A 25,329-nucleotide genomic window follows, 5' to 3' on the forward strand; every position below is an offset into this window, starting at 1 on the left:
GGAAGCACAAACAATCACAACATTTCAACCAATGATGCAACCATTATAAATAGTTTATAAATCCTTCATAAAAGTGAGTATCTTCGTTATTTTACATGAGATTTAACAATGAGGAAATTATGGAGATTTGGGTAGAAGGTGACGTACGGAGTTGAGAGCATCTGTTTACAGCAGCTTGAGAAAAGGGTGAATGGGAGCACTTGAGAGAAAGAAGAGCCGACTGCCCAAATGAGTCGTAAGGTTATTTAGACATTGCTGATTAAAATATTGGCTTTTGAGGCCGTTGAACAAAATGGTTTCACCAGATTGATAATTTCGAAAATGTTTTGAGTAGGCTGGGTTATGGCAGGATGTATGGAATGTCGGATATGGTTCAAATGGACAGTCCTGGACTTTGGTTCGAATTCCAAGCAGGTAAACAACTTTCAATTGTGTTAGACCTATAATGGACACTCCCAACAGTGATCAGAGAGATTTCTTAAAGAATATGGGAGAAATGAGAAGATACAGTTAATTCCCTGAAATATGACTTATTGAAAAGGTTGAGACTTTAAGAATATTATGCTGGCAATTATCTTCACTTCCCCCATGAAAAGGTATAGGAAGGTTTACTATTCAGTCCCACTTTGGTAAACCAATTAACAACTGAACAACGATTCGCCAATGTTAAGTCAGTACAACAAAACCGTACAGCTAAAATGTCATAGAAGTCTAACATTTTATCTAAGCTCACGTCATGTGATGCTCACCGCCCCCCCCCCCGCGCGCGCTTTTTTCTTTTTTCAAGGAGAATTATTAACGCAGTGACTAATTCTGATGATAATACAGCTGTAACCGCTCTTTTACGCTTCGTTATAATCTGTAGTGACGCGGGACCTAACGAACTTTGCACAAGGTCTGTGCAACTATAAATCCCTCTCCGAAGGCACACAAACTGCACTGATGCTTTCTGCGCGTGTAGCTTTGTAGAAGAGACTGGTTCGTCCCTTCAGCGTGGACCAGATTCAACCACCCTACATTTGAGCGAGCAGGTGGCATTCAGAACTTTATAATTGCAGTGAAAGCGTGCGTTGGTGTTCCTACAGTAGTTTGCATTGTAGCCTAGGTTACAGAGATGCGCGAAGCTAGTAGAGGGGTTTCAAAAGGCTGTCCTGACACACCGGCTAAATGCTCAGCACCTGCACCTAGGGGGGCAACTCTTCAAACGACCTCCAACTATAGTATTCTTATCGGCACACGGTAATCATTTATTACGGCAATGAGCTCCTCTCTTCCCAAAAGCGAATCTACCACATCTCTGCTTAGATCTTCGGTGGTGCCGGTGAGTCGCAGGTCCGCAAATTCTGAGCATCATGGGTCACGCAGCCACCGCAGTCACCATCATCAACACGATGGGGTTGGCGTGGTACCTGACGAGACGTGTTGGACGGACGATTGCGAGGCAAGCGCGCGCAGACCTCTTTGTCAACCGAGACATGCGGGTGGCCGGACAGATAGAAGTGGAGGTGATAAACGTGGACATTCCCACCATCAAAGCAGCCACTACAATGACGGCAGCAGTCAGGAGCGGATGGATCGGAGTGAGAAAGACCGCAGTAAGGCGTCCAGACACCCACACCACCACCACCACCATCATCACCACAACTCCTCCAGAGGTGACCTGCCGCCGGCTCATCACCACGGCAACACACGTCCGGGCGGTAGACCGTCACCAACTCCATCCTATACAAAACAATCCGACGATACTGCGTACTTTTTTGAATCAAAGGACAGAACAAATACTGGATCCTCCACGAGTTTAAACTCTGATCCACCCGCAACGTCCACCCCTGTGCCTGGTCCGGTTACCAGCCGCACTTCCAAAAGACTGAGTACAGTACCATCAGAACACGACTCCAATCTTCACCCGATAGTGAAATCTGTCTTCGGGCAGGTAGGTAGCCGGATGTTTGAAGAGCTACAACGCATTGATTTGGCTACTCTCGAAACAATGAAACAATCTAAGTCAGCATGGTTCAACAAGTAGCTTAGACTGAGGATTTGTTGTGGTCACTGCAGTAAAAAGGGTTTCTTTCGCGGTTTTCAGGTAGAACTCTTGTTCCAGATAGATAGGGTTGTTCTAACCTTTTGTATGTTTGTATGAATAGCCAACATTTACACACGTTCTGCACAGTAAAAGTGCCCTTTTCGTTCCCTTTTATGTAGCCAATATTGTTTTAATGTAAAGGTAATTTTAAACTACATTTATAGGCTACACTTTTGTGTAAAACTGGCTTTAACATAATGAGAAAGACAGTATGTAACACACTGAGAAGGACTGTCTCTAACATAATGCAAAAATATTAACATTTATAACATTGTTTCTCTACTGCATTGGATTCAGCAGCATTCTTATATTACAATAAAAGGAGTACGCTTTTTTTGAAAGGAAAACAGCTAACAATAATTCATAACACAAATGAAGCGTGAACCTTTTGTCCGAAACATGTAGGGATAATACTTAGCTGTCATAATCATGACAAAATAGTATTTTATCCAACTCTCGTTCTCTACACACCTTGTCTCCAAATTCTACCAAAGATTCCAATACCCTAATGTATTTTAAACAAGTCATTTGAAGATATTGTAAATAACCTTGTAAGATATCAGACCCGAGTGATACAAACCTATAGAGACAAAATGGGAATTCATGGTTGGTCTGGTCAGGTCAAAGGTGAGGGACAGGTAAAGCAGGCACGAATGCCAAATGTAACCGGACACCCGTTTGCCACTGCTGAGCATATCAAAAATGGATGAGCATTTTCAGTCCAAACTTCTCTGTGTATCTGGTCATTGGTTTGATGGAAACAATCACCCAGGGCGATATGAATAAGGACACTGTAATCACATCTGTCACCGAAGCAATGGCTGGTGGATCAACTTACCAAATTGTGCAGCACAAACACACACACACAAACACACACACACACACACACAGCATGACATTGGATAGTTGTTAGACACGCTGTTAGGGACATTGAAACACTATTTGGGGATATAAAATCAGTATATTCTGCGCTAGACTTTAGGGCAGAGGGAGAGATGAGGGCTCTTTGTCTCCATCCCTGCAATCTGTCTGCTTCACCCAGTGCATCTGTTGGGCTCTATCAGTAGACAAGGATTTTGTCTTCCCGTGGCTCTGTTTGTTCATCTCAGTGCTGAGTGAGAAGATCAGAAGGAGAATACAATTCCCATGTGTTCATGTGTTCCAGAAATAACTTCACTAAATCAGTCACAGCGGAACCCAAATCAGACTCATGAAATGGGAGTATAGAAGGTCCGCTAATGACAGAATCGGTCCAATCGTCACGTGCCTGGCAGTAAAATGGGACTTTTTAATGGAGCAGAAGTGTGCAGTTGTGCTTGTCTGACGCCCAGGTGTGTGCCTGTATTTCCCAGTGCACCAAGGGGCATTTGCATGTTTCAGTCTTTGGGTCTGATACTCCGTTAGGTAGTGATGGGAAGTGCCAGCTAACTTCATAGCACACTTGTTTTACGTGGAGTCATAATACCTATATTTGATATTTTCTTATATAACATCGAGTTCTGCATACCATCCCTACAGAACCCATCCTCTGCCAATGGGAGCTAAATATAGCGCTTCCAAGACCTGATTATAAGAGAGTGGAGGAGAGCAGCTTTTTGTGTGGTGGTGAACATTTTCAAATCCTTTGGATAATGGGCTACCTGACAAAGCCAGTTCTCCAATTGGTTACTAAAGCATTGATTCCTGCATATATGAACGTCCTTACTGAAGTCTCCATACCCATGCCATGCTTTTATTTTCATCCAAAGGATTTCTGAGGAATGTGAGATGTGTGGGGGGCATTGTGGGAAGGGGGCATGACAACAGAGTGTTTGTTGATAAATAATTCCTATGAATAAAGGAAAACCAAGCAATGAATACAATATCTCTTGTTTGCCAGTTAGGATAAAGAGCATTGTTACAGACATGCTTGCAGTTCAAGGGAAACTAGTCACAAACATAACCACTTCGATTTTCTTTCAATGAATCCGTGGTTTACTGTGCAGTCTGGTGGTCAATGTAGTCCTACAATAGTTCATGTATGTAGGATACATTCTCCATCTCTGTCCATTTTCTACACCAGTTCAGGTTACAGCAGCACTGTGATCAAGGACAGAACAGCAGGGTTCTATGTCCTGCCTTGGATTTTCCACGGTGATCTTTTGTCTGGTTTCTCAGCAAGCGTTTGGTTAAATTCCAGTCTATTTCTATTCACACCGTTCACTGCTTTTGAGTGTTTTATTTCGCCCTAAAGTGACATGTTCTGACAAAAGGAGATGCACAGGGGATTGTTTCTCACTGAGGCATCATCACCTCTGAGGTGTCGCCCCCAGGTGGAGGTGACTGTTAACGCATCGGTGACAGTCAGGGAGTCTGGAAGATTCACTGTGTGTCAGGGAGTTCTAGAACTGTATAGCTGGAGTTAAAAAGCACAGCATATCAAGTTTATTGAAAGTGGCTAATTTGCGTTGACACCAGTGTTTCGTAACAGGTCCTTTTCCAGTTTACTCAACAAATTATACTCATTGGTAAAAGCCTTTGGGTGTGTCATGTGTGTGTGTCGTGTCTGTGTGTGTGTGTGTTTGTGTGTGCTGGTAATGGTCTTGCCAATCCCACGGTTGGCAAAACCAGTGCCTGTGAGCAGCCAGAGAAGTGACAGGGATTTAAAGAGTGAAGGAATTGGATAAATAGGAGGGAGGGTCCAAGCTAGCACGGTGTGCTAACAGACCTGGCTTATGTAATAAAAACACAGGACTCTTATCTTTCCTTCCCATCTCCCCATGTTTTCAGAGCACCTTACAGCTGAAGCGTCCTCTTCCTCTCTGTCTCTTCCTGGTGTTGGTTCACCTCCCTCCTCCCGACTTTCTCTTGTCACTCTTCCGTTCTCTTCTTATCCTCTCCCCCTCTGTGCCCCCCCCCATCTCTCTCTTACTCTCTCCTTTGTCAGCCTCATTCCATTCCTTATTTCGCTTCGCTCCCTCCCCTTCCTGTCAAGGTCACACTGACCTTGATGAGGTCTGAAAGGGGAAGTGGGGGGGGGGCAGAGGAAACGGAGGGAAAGAACGGATGACGCAACGCCTACAGAAACAAATGAACTAACTGGGTGTTTATGGACAGAGGAAGGAGGTGTGTATAGGCTGCCATGGTTGAAGTGTTGTCCTATCACCCACGTCATTCTGTCTTCAACATGTTTGTAGCCCGGTGACTATTCATAGCCACGGACGGTTATTCTATAGTCCATTAAGGAATGCTTGTATAGCAGCTGGATATTCTCTCTGTTCATTGAAATTTGAAGGATCGGAGTGTGTGGGTGTTGATGTGTGTCCATGTGTCCGGGCCTGCACGTGTGCTTAGGTGTGTTTCTGTGTTAATGATGAATATTCATGGAAACCTGAGGCGGTCCACGGAGCCTGAGAGAGGAAGTCATTGAGACCGGGAGACAGGCAGAGAATAGAGAGAGTGAAACAGGACACAGAGGTTAGACCAGATGGCCGGCAGAAGAGAAACAGAGGAGTGATATTATCCAGGGTTGTATTTGTCGTATGATATTTGAAATGTTGACGGCGAATTACTCCCCCTCTGTTTTTCCTTTAAATAGAGGAGAATAGTGCGATTTTTTTCATGCGCTTGTCACTTATCCCTAGCAATTGCTAAAACGCTCTCCAGTGAAAGATAACTATCATTGTCATAACATTATCACATATTCAACCTGATCAATTATTCAGACTTGAATTAAAAAAGAGGGCTTACTCATGTTTCTCCTGGGGAGTTAACCTGTCACCATGAAGCTCCATCTGGGGAGGGTTTTACAGGTCACTGATTTAATCCTCTGGTGATTGTCACTCAGAGCTGTGAAGCAGAAAACATGCTACAAGGTCAACATCCCAAATTGACTAGTTTTTTCTCAGGCTCTGCTGCTCTCTGTTATCTTTCCCCCAATAATCCAGATTAAACTACTGTACAGATACAGTTGTGCTCATAAGTTTGCATACCCTGGCAGAAATTGTGACATTTTGGCATTGATTTTGAAAATATGACTGATCATGCAAAAAACTGTCTATTATTTAAGGATAGTGATCATATGAAGCCATTTATTTTCACATAGTTGTTTGGCTCCTTTTTAAATCATAATGATAACAGAAATCACTCAAATGACCCTGATCAAAAGTTTACATACCCTTGAATGTTTGGGCTTGTTAGAGACACACAAGGTGACACACACAGGTGAAAATGACAATTAAAGGTGAATTTCCCACACATGTGGCTTTTAAATTGCAATTTGTGTCTGTGTATAAATAGTCAATGGGTTTGTTAGCTCTCACGTGGATGCACTGAGCAGGCTAGATGCTGAGCCATGGGGAGCAGAAAAGTACTGTCAAAAGACCTACGTAACAAAGTATTGGAACTTTATAAAGATAAAAAAGGATATAAAAAGATATCCAAAGTCTTCCAAATGCCAGTCATTTGGGGATCTTTTGATACCAATCCAAGGTCAGGTAGACCAAGAAAGATTTCAGGCAAAACTCCCTGAAGAATTGTTTGGCATACAAAGAAAACCCCACAGGTAACCTCAGGAGAAATACAAGCTGCTCTGGAAAGGATGTTATCAGAAAATACTGGCAGACAATTTGCATTCTTCTACACGAAAGCTGCGTATGGGACGCTCTTGGACTTTCCAGCACGACAATGACCCTAAGCACAAGGCTAAGTTGACCCTCAAGTGGTTACAGCAGAAAAATAAGGTTCTGGAATGGCCATCACAGTCTCCTGACCTTAATATCATCGAGCCACTCTGGGGAGATCTCAAACGTACGGTTCATGCAAGACGACCAAAAACGTTGCATGACCTGGAGGCATTTTGCCAAGACGATTGGGCAACTATACCACTTGCAAGAATTCGGGACAACTGTTACAAAAGACTTCACGCTGTCATTGATGCTAAAGGGGGCTATACACAGTATTAAGAATTAAGGGTATGCAGACTTTTGAACAGGGGTCAATTCATTTTTGTTTTATTATTGTTCTATTCTGTTATGACCTACAGTTGAATGTGAATCCCATAAGAAAGAAAAGACGTGTTTCGCCTGCTCACTCTTGTTTTCTTTACAAATGGTACATATATGACCAATTCTCCAAGGGTATGCAAACTTTTGAGCACAACTGTACATTTTAATACACTGTAATAATATGTCAAAGAAATTGACTTCAGGACTAATGTCTTTGTCATTACATGGGTGTTACAGAATGAGGCCTCATACAGGACTGTAAGTACAGCCTTTGGCAAAAGCAGTGATAACAACTGGTCCGTGGATCACAGGACTGTACATACAAGCGGTGAGAAAAGACTGGGCATGGTGGAATCAACCTCCCCCTCCTCTCCAAGCTCATTTAGCTCACTAGATGACGATGGATCAAATGGGATTATCGTTGACCTCAAATCTTCATAAAACTCCTAACGCAATTATTAATATAACACCACCTCCTGGAATTAGCCGACTCTCTCCTGTGTCAGTTTATGTGAAAATGTGTCTGCTTGCATTCAGTTAGTGTGTCTACAGATGCTAGTTAGTGTGTACAGTATGTATATGTACGTGTTTAGTTTCTGTGTGTATATATATATGCAGTTTGTGTGTGCGTGTGTGTATATATGTCTTTAGTTAGTATGTGTGTGTATGCGTCCTGTTTGTGTGTGCACGCTGACAGTGTGTGTATGCGTGTGGAAACACTTCTGCATGGATTGTTCTGTGAGCTGACATAGTACTCATGTGACTTGCTACTAGAATACTATGGGGAGATGTTTGTATGTCTGTGTGTATATAAGGACCGTGCATACGGTGAGTATGACTGTGTATCGAAATGAGCACCTTTATTTAGGTTGAGGAAAATGTGCGTGTGCGTGTTGAGCCTGCGCACACAGTGGGTCAACATTATAAGAGCCGACGGCTCCCGGTTCTGATTTGTGATGTGTTCTGATGTTCACAATGAGCCTCCGGTGAGAGGCTGGATGTATCATCAGCCGTAGAAACAGAGACAGCATAATGAATGGGCTACACAGGAGGAAGCACCTTGGAGTGCGTAACTATGGGAAACATCAGACAAAGGCAAACAGGAAATGCTGTCGTGGATGACGTGACCACTGGCAGCCACGGCAGTTGATTGAAGGGATCAGCATCCCTGTGGCGTTCGGTGCTTATATGCGTAGACTTCCAAGCTTTTCTTAGGGGATTCGTGGTGTGTGTGTGTGTGTGTGTTTGTAGGGTCTACCATCCACACACCTTTTTGGCTCAATTCTTGCATATTTTGTGACGCTTCAGCTTTGATCTCAACACTGTCCCTTCTAGCTTAAGATGACGTTGTTATGAGCACAGTCTTCTATGTTGGAGCATGTCGGAGAGGGAGGGGAGGGAGTGATATGTGGAGGGGAGGGGGGTTGTGAGACAAGAAATAAAAAGGGAAAAATAGAGGGGGAAGGGAGGAAAGAGAGAGGGGAAGGAGAGGGATGAGAGAGGGGGGAAAGAGAGGGATGAGAGAGAGGGGAAAGAGAGGGATGAGAGTGGGGAAAGAGAGGGGAAAGAGAGGGATGAGAGATGGGGAAAGAGAGGGATGAGAGAGGGATGAGAGAGAGGGGAAAGAGAGGGATGAGAGAGGGGGGAAAGAGAGAAAGCATGTTACATTTTTAGCTCCACAGCCCTGAGTCCGTGTTTGTGTTTAATTGAGTGTGTGTGCGTGCGTGTTTGGATTACTGTCTCCAGTGTCTTGCTCGGGGGAAGGTAATATGCTTGTCCGAATGAGCTTCTTTGCCACTTTCTCTCCACAGAGATGGTTTTAAACTCACTGTGCAACAGTGAGGGAGTGAGACGGCAGAGGGAGGGAGAAAAAGAGAGGGACTGGGGGAGAGAGAGTACGGTGAGCGAATGAATAAGCAATCTTGCATTTTCTGCTTTGAGCCCTCGTATCTCACCAAGACGCGTGCCTCCTCTCCTCTGATGTCTCTGTGTCTCTGATCGGGTCTTTGTTGGGTTTCTTCGCTTCACTCCGTCTGAGTTGGCCTCCCCTTTCACTCTCCTCCCGGTGCTCCTCGTTTGAGTTGACCTCCCCTCTCACTCTCCTCCTGGTGCTCCTCCTGGTCGGTCCTGTGTTACTCCTCCGTGACCTCTCTCTCTCTCCCTCTCTCCCTTTGTGTTGCTCTCCCCATATTCCCCTGTCGTTGTTTGCGACCCCCCCTGAACCCCCTTTTCCCGTCGACCCTCTTTTTTGCATGTGTCGACACACATGCAAACACAAACGCAAACTCGTGCGCACACCCCACACAGGCACACTAACCCAGACACGCCACCTACCGAGAGGGACTATTCCATGGGGAACTCGGTCAAATCTCACCTCTCCAAGAAGGTAAGGTTTTCCGTGCTGGGTTCTGGCTGGATTGCCCGAACCCGCGCCCGTTTGTGACGCATGTGTGTATTACTATCCTTGACTTGACTGGAGGTTGTCGAACCACACAGGACATAACTGGACCTTTTGACCGTGGGGTTGTGAAACGGCAGTGTTGGACTTGGTCTTGGAGCAACACTGCTTTATGTACTTCTGTCTTCTGGTCCAAGAAGCAGTTCTCTCACCTTTACTAGATGTGTGTATAAGAGGAGAAAGGACTCAGTGTCTCCTCACCGCTGAACCTGACTACAATAGTCCAGGCTGGCATGCAGGACTGTCGATGTACATCGTTTGTGCAAAGGACTGCAGCAGTAACATCTTACATCTTACAGACTACGTGAACTCTACCCCGCATAAGGACTGTGTTGAGTGCGTTTCAACGCATGTTTGTCATAGGAATAGTCAGATGTTAAACGGTTATCCTCTTACTCTGTGTCAGGGGTGCTTGAATTACTGTGCTGGAGTCCTCGGCGTAGCCAATGATTCTCAGCCGTCACTCAGCTAGCATACAGTGTCTAGTATTGTCCTTGAACCTGTCAGCTTGGATGAGTGGTGTCAATGAGTACAAGCATATCACAGTCGACCACATGTGTAAAAGGACATAGCTCTAAGCCAGCAGCGCAACTTCACTGCTTTGGAGGGGTTTCAGTGGCACAGACAAACCAACAGGTGGCGCTATCCTGTTGGACCCTGCCTGAAGGATCATGGCGGGTCTTACGTAACCGGATCTAACAAGCACCTAATGTCTGCAGGTTGTTCTTTCCAACCGGTTGATGTTCATGGGTCTATACATAGTACACCACCTGGAGACATTGGATTTATTCTGCGGTTGGTTTCAGAGCAACATTACCTGACAGAACGGCATGCCTACATCCTCAGAGTTAACCGAACTCAGGGATTAAACGTAAGGATCAGAAAATGACAGGCACAGCTCCTCAGGTTTCTAATTCAAAGACGAATGCAAAATAAAGAGAGGGTTTCATGAGTGGCGGCGTTGGTTCACCATATGTCAGGTACCTCCTTCCCCTTGAGCAGCTGTACGTGTTCAACGTCATGAGACAAGCAACTGTTGAGGCCATCTGGCAACTACGGAGGTCGACGCTTGGCTACTTCTCACGTCAGAATATTGCTTTATCCGCCATTTCAATTGAACAACAATCTAACATGCCTTCACGTTAGTGGGGATTTCGGCGGCAAACTTGACCTTCAGACAATCCGCATTGGGCCAACTTCATGCATCACTGGCTCAGATTACCCAGTGGGCAGTTTGGTCGGGTGCAGTGTAGCAGAGCAGGAGCTGGCACTGGGAAGGCCACTGCATCAGATAAACTGTGAAGGTTGTGAACATTGGAGGGCAAATGTGTTGTGTGTCTGTGTGTGTGTGTGTGTGTGTGTTTACGTGTGTGTTGTTGCCTGGGCATGTATATGAGTCCTTTCTCTGGCCAGAGGGATTCGCTATTTTAATTTAAACCCCAAGGTACTGGGCAGGGACATGTAGCACTCTCTGGCTGCGGACAGAAAGGCTACGAAAATGAGCAATGGAGGGGAAGAGACAGGCTTGTCATATAGATATAGAAGATACATCATCTCTGTCCAGACATGCCGTTCTTACGTTGAACACTTGGTGTTCTGTCTTGGTGTTCTGTCTTTGGTCTTAAGTCGGTCGGCATTCAAGTCTTTGATCAGTGTTTTTCTGGCCGTTGATTCCACTGTCATCAGACTGCGGGAACTTTGGCCCTTATTTTCCTTGGTGCAGATTATTTTGAAAGGTTTCTAATAGTGGCTGATGTTCCCCTCATTTTTAATGAACCACACAGACTAATTGGTCCTTATAATTATAATGGCTGGATGGATTTGATTCCTTCCATTATTGAGACAAAGGCCAGTTGGAACAAGAATGAATATGCCATCCATCTCTTAAATTTGAATGGCTTTCCTGTCATGAATAAAACCCTGTATTTAAAGGGGAAATCGACCGTGAGTTTGAAAACCTTTTTAAAGTAACCAATGACCATTGTAGCTGGTTCAGGGACCGTTGTACCATATGACACTGTGCCTCTGTCAGAATTGAAATGGTAGAATATTTGTTGGATCTTTCTGTATTCTCTGTCTGGCGTTGGGCTAATTGTCTTAGTTTGCTTAAGTGTCTCTTTGATCATCAAACTCTGGCAATGTGCAGAGTGAAATAAGTGTCCTCAGCTGTACAAAGAGCATGTTTGATGGATGGTTGACGTTCATTGTCGCGTTCAGTCAACCCAACCCCCGACTGTGTGCCTTTCACATGACTGACACTCTGACAAGCCCAATGGCCGTCCTGACCATTCTGACTGACATGTGCTCAGCCGCTCTGCCTCCACCTGCTCCCCTCTCTCAGCTAGCGTTGTTGACTGACTCCGTGTTCTCCGCCCACATGCTGAGTCACACTGTATCCCTGTCTCTGACCCTGCGCCCCTCACCTCCTGCCCCCCTCGCTTTGGAAATCTGTGGCCCCCAGGACCAGAAGAAGAACTACAGGGCTGTACAGTCCTGCGAGGAGGGGGCTGGAGGTCTGCAGCCCCTAATGGCCATGGCTCAGAACGGAGGCAACATGCACAACGTTCTCGGCCCTGCCTGCATCTTTCTACGCAAGGGCTTCGCTGAGAGCCGGCAGGCTGTACGTAAGTCCGGACACAAACAGACACATTGTGCATGCCGAGAAAAACACTGACGGTAACGAAGCGACACATCATAAAACAAGCGTGTTCACAGAGGCACACAGACAATCTCTCCTTTTGTCTGTTTCCTTTTCACCCACACTGGCCAAAAACACTCAACTCATTATGGATTCAAAGAAGAAGGTAATAGACTCCAAATATTTGCAGTAACCGCAGAATAGGTGTCAGATTGTGCGAAGACTAGTGTACTGTGTGTTTGTGTGTTTGACTGTGTGTGGATGGGCTCTCATTGCCACTGGAGTGATTCTGATTCTGGTAGAGCTGGTTTTGAGGACATTCAACGAACATTTGTGTGGAGCAATGTCAGGGCTGTCTGTCTTCATCTGTCTCACTCAGAACCCTCGGTCAATGGCAAGACCTAGTGGTTAAGGATGTGCATGGACCTCTCCTGGGTCGCCACTCATGGCCTGTCCTTACCATGTGCTTCATTCTGGGCGGCTGTTAAGGGATGCGGGGGTGCCGACTGGGTCAGACTGCTTCAAAGGCCATTCTTTAAAATTGACGGAGAACTAAAGTAACATCTACATCCCCCTCAAAGTCAACCCACAGAAGCCGCATGAGCCTTTTTGCTTAAGTAGATGCACATTTGGGTTTATCGTTACACGATGTGCCAATAGAAATGAGACCAGGGGTGGGGTAAGAGCTGAATTTTATCACGACTGTAAGATTGCTGTAGAACATCCGTTGTTGGTTCCTAACCCTGTCCCATGATTCTTTACAGGACAGAGAGCTCCGACCAGAGGAAATGGACGGTGAGTCTCTATTTACAGGAACATACTGTAAGAATTTCAGAGATTTCCTGGTATATTGAATGAACCAGATCAGTTTGCCCTTTAGATCCATGTGAACAAAGGGTCTGTCGGTCCTTGGTAAACTTTCACATTCATGTTGAGTGGCTTTAAGGGCCATTCCATTGACGTTTGCGTTACCACCAAAAATAATGATTCAGCCTTGGGAGTGGACAGTGTTTGGAGCAGACCTCTTACACCCCCCCCCCAATCCCATTCGTTATTAACCCCACTCATTACGGCAGTTAAACCAACACTGACCGCATGATTACAAACGTGGTTGAGGAGCGTAACTGACCTTTTCACCGTGTGTGCACGTTCCCTCTCTAGAGTTGCGCGAGGCCTTCAAAGAGTTTGACAAAGACAAAGACGGCTTCATTGGCTGTAAAGACCTGGGGAACTGCATGAGGACAATGGGATACATGCCTACTGAGATGGAGCTGATAGAGCTGAGTCAGCAGATCAACATGAACTGTGAGTAACCGTGCCCATGGGACATCATGTGTCTATGAGGGGAAGCATTATGTGAACCTAAAAGTCCTGTGAGTTGCCCTTATAAGGTCCTTCCTCACTGGCTCCCTCTCTAATTCATGGTCTCTCTCCCCTCCTCTTCCATTTCATTAACACACTCTGAAAGACCCTGTCACACAGCGTTACACTCGGGGTCTCTGAACACTCAAGTCTCAATACCTCTGACATAGATCTCTTGAACAATTAACCCGGAAAAGAAGATCAAATCACATCCCTTCTATAAATACCCACTGGCCACTTAGATATGTAATGACTGAATATGACACTGTGGATCAGCGAGTTGCATGAATCGTGCCAGGCTGGTGTTTTGCTCTTATTTCAAGGCTGCTTCGGTTATTTCAAGGCTGCTTGTCTATTATGTCCATGTACACACTGGAAATATCTGTCCTCTTATTTCAAACAGTGGGAGGACATGTTGACTTCGAGGACTTTGTGGAGCTGATGGGGCCAAAGCTTCTGGCTGAAACAGCAGATATGATTGGGGTCAAGGAGTTGAGGGATGCTTTTAAAGAGGTGAGGCCAAGGCATGGGTGAGACAGAAACAGGACACTGAGAGTGGTGCTAACAGTGAAAGGGAGGGGAAATAGAAATAAGGACGAGCAAATACAAAATGGAACACTAGAAATTTAGAAAGATTTAAGCTAAAGGAAAGTTTATTAAATGAGAGGACCTATCTGTAAGGGTACCACAGTGGTAATATACAGTAAGAGTGATGAAACTGGTGATTTGGTAGGGCAGACCTGCAACACTGCCTGACTAACATGTTTATTAATAATGATTGTGTTATATTCTTCTCTTTCAGTTTGACACTAATGGTGATGGCCAGATCAGCACATCTGAACTCAGAGAAGCAATGAAGAAACTTCTTGGTCAAACGGTAAGTACGGTAGGCCTTCTCATTGTGAGTTTCTCCATCTATCACTCAACCTGCTGAGGCCTCTCTCAGCTGGTCACCATAACAGACCTGAAAAACTATCACTAGGGACAACGGTGACAAATACATTTCTGAAACTATAACCCATAAGAGGAGCTCCAGAATGATGTATGATAAATAAAAAAATTTACAGAAATATTTGGACACTGACACAATTTACATAATTCTGGCTCTGTGTGCCACCACAATGGATTTCAAATGAAACAACCGAGATGCAATTGAAGTAAATACTTTTTTCGAGAATCTTTTTTACAGGCAATGTCTTCTTAATGTCTGGAACACATAGACATCACCAAACACTGGGTTTCCTCCTTTATGATGCTTTGCCAGGCCTTTATTGCGGCTGTCTTCAGTTGTTGTTTGTTTGTGGGGTTTTTTGTCCCTTATTTTATGTCTTCAGCAAGTGAAATGCATGCTCAATCAGACTGAGATCAGGTGATTGACCCGGCCATTGCAGAATATTCCACTTCTTTGCCTTAAAAAAATCCCTGGGTGGCTTTCCCAGTTTGTTTTGGGTCATTGTTCATCTGTAAAGTGAAGTGGCCGTCCAATATTTTTTGCTGAATTTGGCTGAATCTGAGCAGACAATATATCCCTATACACTTCAGAATTTGTCCGGCTGCATCTGTCTTCTGTCACATCATCAATAAACACTAGTGACCCAGTGCCATTGGAAGCCATGCATGGCTATGCTATCGCACTGCCTTCACCATGTTTTACAGATGATGTGGTGTGCTTCAGATCATGAGCTGTTCCATGCCTTTTCCATACTTTTTTCTTCCCATCATTCTGGTGCAGTTTGGTTACATGGCTGGCTTTTTTAAATGTTTCTTGGCAAGTCTAATCTGGCCCTTCTATTCTTGAGGCTTATGAATGGTTTCCACCTTGTGGTGAACCCTCTGTATTTGCTCTTGTGAAGTCTTCTGTTTATGGTAGACTTGGATAATGATATGCCTATCTCCTGGAGAGAGTTCTTTACTTGGCTGGATGTTGTGAGTTTTTTTTTTCATTACCATGGAGAGGATCCTATGATCATCCACCACTGTTGTCTTCCGTGGACATCCAGACCTTTTTGTGTTGCAGAGTTCACCAGTGCGTTCTTTTTTCTCAGAATGTAGCAAACTGTTGATTTGGACACTCGTTCCTGCTATCTCTCTGATGGAACTTTTGTTTTGCAGCCTAAGGATGGCCTGTTTCATATCATTGAGAGCTCCTTTGACCGCATGTTGTGGGTTCGTAGCAACAACTTCCAAATGTGAATGCCACATCTGGAATCAACTCCAGACCATTTACCAGCTTTATTGATGAAGATATAAAAAAGAAATAACAGCCCACACCGGTCCATGAAACAGCTTTTGAGTTAATTGTCCAATTACTTTTGGTCTCTTGAAAGACCAAAAAAAAAGGGCTACATAATAAAGAGCTGTAATTCCGAAACCCTTTTTCCAATTTGGATGTAATTACCCTCAGATTAAAGATGAGAGACTGCACTTTAAGCCCTATTCAGATGCTTTTGTGCTGTTCAGACAAGTATGTGGTAATATTGCGCCACTCTTAGTACAAAAAAAGCAACAGTTCATTAGCAAAGCCCTTTTTTCACAACTCATCTGACATTAACTGAATACAGAAAAACATCTTCTTAGACATTATGTTCCTACATAGTACACGCATAACTTTTGATAATTTCAACATTGAGCAGGATAGACAGCAAGGCCAAGGAGTAAATCAGAGAGGCTGGACAGGCTCTAAACAACAAACTGAACTGCTGTGAACCATCACAAGAACTTCTTTGTTGATAAAGCAGGCATTTATCAAGCTAACATTTTTAACTGTCGGCACAATATCATTGGCCAATGAGCAACTGTCCATGTGCCTGGACAACGTGGGGGAAACATATTCATGTGTGCAGCCTAATCTGAAGATGGAGTGGTAGGACATAAGCCACTTCTCGGGTCTTATAATGCTGGCTCAATGAAATTGTGTGTGATAATGTTAGGTACCACCATTCAGAGCTGAATCAATGCCTGATTCCTGACCTTGACCTACCCCATAATATTCTTTTCATTATGGAGGTGGAAGTCCTATGACTGCCGTCCCCATGAGCTCCTACAGCTCTTGGGTAAGCCATGTCAATACATCACTATAGTGACCAATGTCACGTTTGGATTCCCCATGCCAAAATATTTTTCCTGCAGTGCATGAAAAATTTAGATATTCATTGTGACGTGGACAAGATATCATGCCCAAATGCCGAAGACAGAATTGACGCAGATTTGTGTTGTGTTTACTAAATATAGTCATTTTTTAAATTTTTGATAGTATTTGTTACAATTGATTAGACAAAAAAAAACATGTTGCAGTAAAAGTTACTTTTTTTCATCAATGATTGTAGAAGATGTCTACACTGATCACACTTGATTATGGGATAGAAATTATGGAATTTATTTTCTGTCAGTTGTGATGGGTAATATATAGTTAGGGTTTTGCCTAATGTGAAAACAATGAAATTAATTGATTACCTTGAGCACTTCTAAGAGTCATTTTGAAACACATTGTTTGGTCTTGGACTCACTGATTGTTACAATGACATAACTGAAAGAATTGCAATTTTATGTTTTGATGACTCAATTAATGTACTCGTTGTATTTCACCAAGTATTTTGTGGTTGAATCATCTTCTGATGAAAAATGTTTACAAACCAAATGAAAACATTTGTTTTGAATGCAAGACTTTAATGATTTATTGGTATGATCTGTATGTCAACATATGTCTGATCCTGTCACTGTATGTCAACATATGTCTGATCCTGTCACTGTATGTCAACATATGTCTGATCCTGTCACTGTATGTCAACATATGTCTGATCCTGTCACTGTGTGTCAACATAGGTCTGGTCCTGTCACTGTATGTCAACATAGGTCTGGTCCTGTCACTGTATGTTAACATATGTCTGGTGCTGTCACTGTGTGTCAACATATGTCTGATCCTGTCACTGTATATCAACATATGTCTGATCCTGTCACTGTATGTCAACATATGTCTGATCCCGTCACTGTATTTCAACATATGTCTGATCCTGTCACTGTGTGTCAACATATGTCTGATCCTGTCACTGTATGTCAACATATGTCTGATCCCGTCACTGTATGTCAACATATGTCTGATCCTGTCACTGTATGTCAACATATGTCTGATCCCGTCACTGTATGTCAACATATGTCTGATCCTGTCACTGTGTGTCAACTTATGTCTGATCCTGTCACCGTGTGTCAACATATGTTTGGTCTTGTCACCCTGCGTGAATATCTGATTATAGTTGTGCCTCTGTTATGTCTGCTAGGTTGGTCACAGAGACCTAGAGGACATCCTACGGGACATTGACCTGAATGGAGATGGCCACGTAGACTTTGAAGGTGAGTTAAGTGGGTTCTCAGACACTTCCTTGTTGTCACAGGTGTTGTTGAGGTGCGTGTGTCGAAATAAGGAGCCAAACGCAGGGAGGTAGTTTCACCATCTGTTTCCTATCTTATTTGAAAAATGGCACGCGTAAAGAACAAGCGCGCACAGGCGCAAAATAAACGTGCAACAGCTTCACAATAGTAACACCAAACATAGAACAATACCACACAAAGACAGCCGAAAACACAGGAACTTATATAGGCAACCTAATGAGGGAATGGACACCAAGTGTGTGCAATAACAAGACATGACAGTGCCGTGGGAGGAGGAGCGGCGTGGCTAGAAGGCCGGCGATGACGTGCGCCGAACACCACGTCGGGAGGGGTGGCGCGCGTCCTCCACGCGCGTCCTCGTTACACTTGTAGGATAATTACATTTCACAGAGATTATAGATGAATGTATTTTTATGATCTCATCTCATGAGATCCGCCCTGAGTACCTCAAGTCTCTGGATGTTGTGGGGCTGTCTTGGTTGACACGCCTGTGCAACATCGCATGGCGGTCGGAGACAATGCCTCTGGGATGGCAGACCGGGGTGGTGGTCCCTCTTTTTAAGAAGGGGGACCGGAGGGTGTGTTCCAACTATAGGGGGATCACACTTCTCAGCCTCCCCGGGAAAGTCTATGCCAGGGTTCTGGAGAGGAGAATACGGCCGATAGTAGAACCTCGGATTCAGGAGGAACAGTGTGGTTTTCGTCCGGGCCGTGGAACACTGGACCAGCTCTATACCCTCTACAGGGTGTTGGAGGGTTCATGGGAGTTTGCCCAACCAATCCACATGTGTTTTGTGGATTTGGAGAAGGCATTCGACTGTGTCCCTCGCGGCATCTTGTGGAGGGTGCTTGGGGAATATGGGGTCCTGGGTCCTTTGCTAAGGGCTGTCAGGTCCCTGTACAACCGAAGCAGGAGCTTGGTCCGCATTGCCGGCAGTAAGTCAGACTTGTTCCCAGTGCATGTTGGACTCCGGCAGGGCTGCCCTTTGTCACCGGTTCTGTTCGTAATTTTTATGGACAGAATTTCTAGGCGCAGCCAGGGGTCGGAGGGTGTCAGGTTTGGAGACCACACAATTTCGTCTCTGCTCTTTGCAGATGATGTTGTCGTGTTGGCCCCTTCTAACCAGGACCTTCAGCATGCACTGGGACGGTTTGCAGCCGAGTGTGAAGCGGTGGGGATGAAAATCAGTACCTCCAAATCCGAGGCCATGGTCCTCAGTCGGAAAAGGGTGGCTTGCCCACTTCAGGTTGGTGGAGAGTGCCTGCCTCAAGTGGAGGAGTTTAAGTATCTAGGGGTCTTGTTCACGAGTGAGGGAAGGATGGAACGGGAGATTGACAGACGGATCGGTGCAGCTTCTGCAGTAATGCAGTCGATGTATCGGTCTGTCGTGGTGAAGAAAGAGCTGAGCCGCAAGGCGAAGCTCTCGATTTACCAGTCAATCTACGTTCCTACTCTCACCTATGGTCATGAGCTTTGGGTCATGACCGAAAGGACAAGATCCCGGATACAGGCGGCCGAAATGAGCTTTCTCCGCAGGGTGGCCGGGCGATCCCTTAGAGATAGGGTGAGAAGCTCGGTCACCCGGGAGGAGCTCAGAGTAGAGCCGCTGCTCCTCCACATCGAGAGGGGTCAGCTGAGGTGGCTTGGGCATCTTTTTCGGATGCCTCCGGAACGCCTTCCTGGGAAGGTGTTCCGGTCCCGTCCCACCGGGAGGAGACCCCGGGGAAGACCTAGGACACGCTGGAGGGACTATGTCTCCCGGGTGGCCTGGGAACGCCTCGGTGTCCCCCCGGAAGAGCTGGAGGAAGTGTCTGGGGAGAGGGAAGTCTGGGCATCCCTGCTTAGACTGCTGCCCCCGCGACCCGGCCCCGGATAAGCGGAAGAAGATGGTATGGTATGGTATGGTATTTTTATGAATGTTAGACCTAATGTTCCAATTATCTGTAGTGTTGAAGCCACACCCAGACAGTAGTTATGGTGAAAGTTACATTCTGGAGATGTATTTTGTTTTCTAGTTGCATGCCCAAACCATACTGCTGTCACTGAACACAGCCAAATAAATGCTTTTTTGAGTTATATTAAGTCCTGCCAATACAAAACCTCTTTGCTATTTACTGTATGATACGTGTGTATCAGTGAAACGTCCTGCTTTGTCCTTGTCCCGGAACTCATTTCTAAATCCTCACATTCCTAGTCTTGTGCAACCATGTACTGTACACCACAAAGCCAGGTTCTCAGAGCTAATGCAATGTTGATGCCACTTTCTAGTGCTGCACCATTTAATCCGTATTCAGTTTATGTAGCCATGCGGCCTGAGTAGATAAGCAAGAGATGACACGCTTCAAAAACATGCTCCATGGCTGAAGTAACTGTTGTCGCTTTTCTTTGACTGCATCTCATTTTTTCAAAAGCAATTTTTTGTCTTTAGAATGTTATGTGGAGAGGGTTTAGAACACGTTATGGGCTGTGTTCCATCACTGCAGTAAAGGGCTTTTATGCGAAACTTGAAATAACCAAATAATAGTACAAATAGGGGAACTTAAGTAAAACTACTGGCTTGATGATGTTTCAACATAAGTAAATAGGAAATGAGGTCTAACATGTTTAAAAAGCAAAATATTATTTTAAATTAACGGGGTGTCAGTGTGGTGTAGTGGTCTGAGCTCCTGAGTCCAGACCACACATCCCCCTCACAACGGCAAGGCCCACTGTTCTGAGTGTGCCTATCTTGTCTTTCTCCCTTTACATACCAGCCCACCCTCCAACAAAAATAACATTTACTGGGATATATTTTTCGATATGAGTAATAGTCTACAGTAAACTCATTTTAGAGCAGATGCTGTAAACAATTGTAGTTAAACCCGCCTACAGTACCTGTGTATTTTGTCTAGCGGCTCATACCCTTAAATGTGATCACCACGTGCGCAGAAGATTCAGGAAGCTTCGGCTCGTGTTTGACAGGCTACAGATATTGATGAAGTTGGATCTAAATCCACTCCAAAAATAACATTTAAATTGTGGTTGAATTGTGGGACAGTTCCACGTTTGTATTTTATTGTTATTGTAGAGTAAGAACAGTAGAACAGCGTTGGCCAGACATGGATGGTGGGGGTCAGAGGGCAGAGGGTTCATATGTATGTCCTGGGTTCTGTCGCTTGGGCTACTCGACCACCGTTACTAGGCCACCTGTTGGTTGATTGCTCTATTTAATGTTAATCAGTTTAATGCTAATGTAAACCAGATGTTGAGCTGTATACACCCAGTGAAATGAGTGCACCTGACTAATCCCCCCCACGGTTCAGAATTCCCATACTAACTAACCAGTGTGGTCAATAAAGAAAGTACGAATAACAGTGCAGACCATTGCTTTCTAAACCGTCAAATGAACCCCATATTCCATGAAAACCAACTCACACACGCACGCACGCACGCACGCACATACAGTACACATGGCCAATCCTCTGACATATCCCAGCACATCCACGATTTACAGGCTTCCTCATGCTCATCCCCACCCCCCCCACACACACAGTTTGAGTCAGGCTGATACTCGGCACCATGCTAAATTTGAGGTAGTCAGGCTGTCTGTAAGATTATCCCCACCACAAAGGATTATATCACCTCATAGATTACCAAGAGTAAAGGAAAGCATACTGCCAGCGGGATAAAAATAGCGATGTGCTGCAATTCTTACTAGAACCATTTGTACGTTCTGCTTTGCCACTACATCTCACACACTAAATTAGTATTTATGATCCCCAGTGCTCATTTAGAATACATAGGCATTTGCTCTGAAAATGAATATTTATTTCTATTGGTTGACAGCAGCACACAGGCACTATGACCTGTCAGTACAATGCACTCCCTACAGACACATTGATACACAGTGAATCATGTTCTATCTCTCTCTCGCCCCTCAGAGTTTGTGCGTATGATGTCTCGCTGAGTGACACGTTAAGCACCGTCAGGTGATGATACTGACTGGCACCTGTCCTGGCAGGAGAGGAAGAGAAGGCAGAGACGGCAAAGCTCTTACCAACGGACCTCCTTGCCTTGGACTTCTGAACAACAGAAAGAGCAAACAACATATCAACCCTGGTCTGCTACTGCCACATCCCAAGACAAGCACAGAAGCTGAGGGAACAATATCAGGGATCATGATGCCATGTGCTGCTGTCTCTAACAGTGAACAACAGAAACAACTAACATTCGGGTCAATAGAACAACAGCCAGCCTCCCACTCTTTTATACTGTAAATTTTTTAGAAAATGACATTACTGGATTTACAGGGGCTAATTATCAATGTTATGTTTGAGCCACTTATGTTTGACCCATTGCCATGGTTGGTTAAAGCTGTAGCAAAAGGAAGTAAAGATATTGACCTTTTTAGCACTTTCTTACTTCTGGCAGTGTCTCAGACAACTAGCTTAAAGGACTATTTCCCCTCTGGGACTTTGGACTCAATAATAATAATAATGCAATATTCATTTTAAATGTACCTGCTGTCAAAATATGTACTGTTTGTGTATATGTGTGTGTGTATGTGTGTGCACTTTTGCGCACCTACATTTTCTTCTTTTTGGTAATATTCCATGTCTAAAGCTACTGTAGTGTCAAACCTATATTCTGTCCAACTGTCTCTATCTTAAATGACATGTAATATTTGCACTGATGCACTTCTCTAGATTTCTATAACTATCAAACACATATCGAGGTACACGACACAAGCTTTGAACATCTGAGTTCCGGGGAAAGAGGTAGCAATCCTAATTCAACTGTTTACTTCTGCCCAGTGTTTTAATTTACACATGTTTTTGCTTGAATTTTGAAAATGCATGCTTCACTTAAAATGTAACAATGTGCACAATAAACACTGTAACTCCAGCAATCAGCAACAGGATTGCCCCAGGGCCACCGAAGTTTTTTTGTAAAGAAATAATAATGATTAACTTTTTTTGTGGTATTTTTGTTCATTGGCGCAATTTTAGTATTGGCAGAAATAAAACAAGAGGCATGTGGTTGTGTCTCTATGTAATCAAGGTGTACAATTACTGTTATTTTTGCATACATTTTCGGGGTTTAGTTGTGGTCAATATGCAGCCTAGACATATTTTTGTACAATTATTATAATTTGTAATTTTTTTTAAAGGCTTGAATAACAATCGGCCCATAAATAGATCTAGTTGCCTACTCATGCTTTAATTTATTGTGATGATCAACATAATTGTGTCTGTGTGTAAATGATTCGTGTACTTCTGTACTGGTAAGAATGAGGCCCCAATGATGTTATTTGTGACTTGTCTTGTGTGATTCTATGCATGCCAAATACTGAAATAACGAGTAGCAGAGTAGATGACAATAAACAGTCTCATTGGAATTGTACACTGTGTCTACATGTATGTGTGACCTCTATAATCACAACCGACAGTGACAGTATCAGACTGAACTGGAAGTAGTGGTCTTCAGAAAGTAATCAGCTCTTTTGACTTTTACTACATTAACAATATGGATGTGTGTTGTCCAAAATTCATTAAATTACACAAAATAATGACATATTTTGATTAGTAGAGAGTCTAGGGATAACATCCTGTCAGCGGTTCTAGGCAGTGACTTTCATCCCAGGTGCAAGGGATTCTTTCTTGTGTTTCTGGCGTACTACCTGGTGGAGCATCAAACAAATAAATAGCTCAGTCCAATATGAGGAATATGATAATGTCTGGATTTTTTTCTGCATATTTGCATGCATGCTACAGAATTTGTGTGAAGGTTATTGTTTCTGTTAAAAAATGGGAACAAAAATGCATTCAATGCTGAGGCACTGAGACAAAATGTGAAAGAAAACCCAAGGGCTTGCAGAGGGATATTTTGGTATTAGTTTTTGGGTGTAGACTTTCTATAGGCACTGCAAGTCTCATTGCTATATAAACTGCATACATGAATATGGGCTAATAAGTGCCAAGAAGCATACTACTGATATACTGATAAAGAAATGGGTCTAAATAACAGTCCAGAGATTTCATTTAAAATGTGTTGATGTTTGGTGTCTCATCTCCTCCACTGGCTTTAGCATGGAAAAGCAATCAACCATCCCAAGATGAGAGCTGGGGGGTTGCCTAGCAACACATGATTTGGAGGGGGACATCGTTAGCTTAGTTCAACAAATTAGGTTTAGAATACAGTGTACAAATACAAATTTCTCTTCTAGGAAGAAGTATCTGACAACATATATACGTTATTGCTTATAATTATAAATTGATTTACATATATAATAGAATGTTTATATATGATAATACCATTCACAAATCCAAGCAAGGCGCATCCCAGGTTGACAGTCAGAACATCAACCACATCTTAATTTGTTAAATTGCTGATTGCAAAAAACATATTTGTTAGTGTAAATAAGTGTATGAGTAAACATTTACTTTATTTACCAATCTCAGTACCCCACACATAATCTGTAAGTTTCCACAGGCAAGTAATACATTTCCAGGACATATTTAACCACATAGACTTGTATGCCCGATAAGTAGATACATAAATTAAACAGTTATTAGTTTTGGATAATGTATCACGATCTCCAGTCACTACCTACACAGACATAAATAACTTGCTAGGTGAGGACCTGTTGGACTGCATATTGTAGGTCTCTTGCACATGTTACAGTAGCTTCTGTGTGCTGGTAAGGGCCACATTGAGTTGGCTGTATGAAAGGAAACCAGTCTTGGATTTAGATTAACAACACTGTAGTTACTCCACAATACCAACCTACATGACATAGTGGGCAAAATAATCCTCTATAGAATACAGCATACTAACATTCCAAACACGGGGGACATCCAGCTCATCAAGAGGAATGAAATAATTTATAAAACGTGTCAATAACAATTCCTGCAGGTGGCAGTAAATAGTCAACCTTGGATTTGTACATGTTTAAACTACACACTCTAGGTGGCAGTAAACAACCTTTCAGTTATTTTTTTGTATATTTATTGAAATAAGTTTTAAAATAAGAAAATGTAAGACAATGACGTACAATTAAAATCGCCTTAATTCATAGAAGTAGAAAGCGGGAAGAGACAGGGAAGATTGAACACAGTCATTCATTTTCTGACGGAGTCTATGGTTTTATTCAGAGATACTTTTCGGGGGATTGGAGACATCATTCGTAACAAATTAACGTTCAGTTACCAGGTTGTAAATATGTCATTAGAATGTGTTACATGAACAAGAAGCAAAACATTATAAACATTATCAAAGATCTGATCTATGTAGTATTGTCGCATTGCTTCTTATCGTGATATTAGTGATGCTGCAGAAAATGTGCAGTTTATTGACTTATATCCTGGTTTTGTGACAATTGACTCAACAACTGCGTGATGCAGCATGACAACCTGAATACAATTGGTCGACCAC

At 43.7% G+C, this 25,329-nt stretch overlaps 1 protein-coding gene across 5 annotated transcripts; it reads left to right on the forward strand.

Moving 5' to 3' along the window:
- Positions 1 to 823: 823 nt before the first annotated feature.
- On the forward strand, positions 824 to 23,617 carry cabp1b (calcium binding protein 1b). Of its 5 annotated transcripts, none has more exons than XM_034297120.1 (9): positions 8,700 to 8,971; positions 11,991 to 12,149; positions 12,328 to 12,333; positions 12,932 to 12,962; positions 13,329 to 13,472; positions 13,933 to 14,042; positions 14,332 to 14,406; positions 17,804 to 17,876; positions 21,837 to 23,617. In XM_034297120.1, the coding sequence occupies exons 1-9, from the start codon at positions 8,885 to 8,887 to the stop codon at positions 21,860 to 21,862; spliced, it is 711 nt and encodes a 236-aa protein (XP_034153011.1). In that variant the 5' UTR covers positions 8,700 to 8,884; the 3' UTR covers positions 21,863 to 23,617. The 5 variants fall into 5 exon arrangements, with proteins under 5 accessions (XP_010875844.1, XP_034153011.1, XP_019908576.2 ...); XM_020053017.3 differs by lacking the exon at positions 8,700 to 8,971 and adding an exon at positions 8,982 to 9,457; XM_034297119.1 differs by lacking the exon at positions 8,700 to 8,971 and having other exon boundaries at positions 9,477 to 12,149.
- Positions 23,618 to 25,329: the final 1,712 nt, after the last annotated feature.

The sequence above is a fragment of the Esox lucius genome, chromosome 14 (genome assembly GCF_011004845.1).
Source record: "Esox lucius isolate fEsoLuc1 chromosome 14, fEsoLuc1.pri, whole genome shotgun sequence".
Lineage (NCBI taxonomy): Eukaryota > Metazoa > Chordata > Actinopteri > Esociformes > Esocidae > Esox > Esox lucius.

Excerpts from the sequence above, each read along its gene's own strand:
- cabp1b (XM_010877542.4), top strand. The coding sequence starts at position 1,259 with ATGAGCTCCTCTCTTCCCAAAAGCGAATCTACCACATCTCTGCTTAGA. Across the intron at positions 1,934-12,931 it reads TGAAATCTGTCTTCGGGCAG|GACAGAGAGCTCCGACCAGA; the intron begins GTAGGTAGCCGG and ends GATTCTTTACAG. Across the intron at positions 14,407-17,803 it reads AGAAACTTCTTGGTCAAACG|GTTGGTCACAGAGACCTAGA; the intron begins GTAAGTACGGTA and ends TATGTCTGCTAG.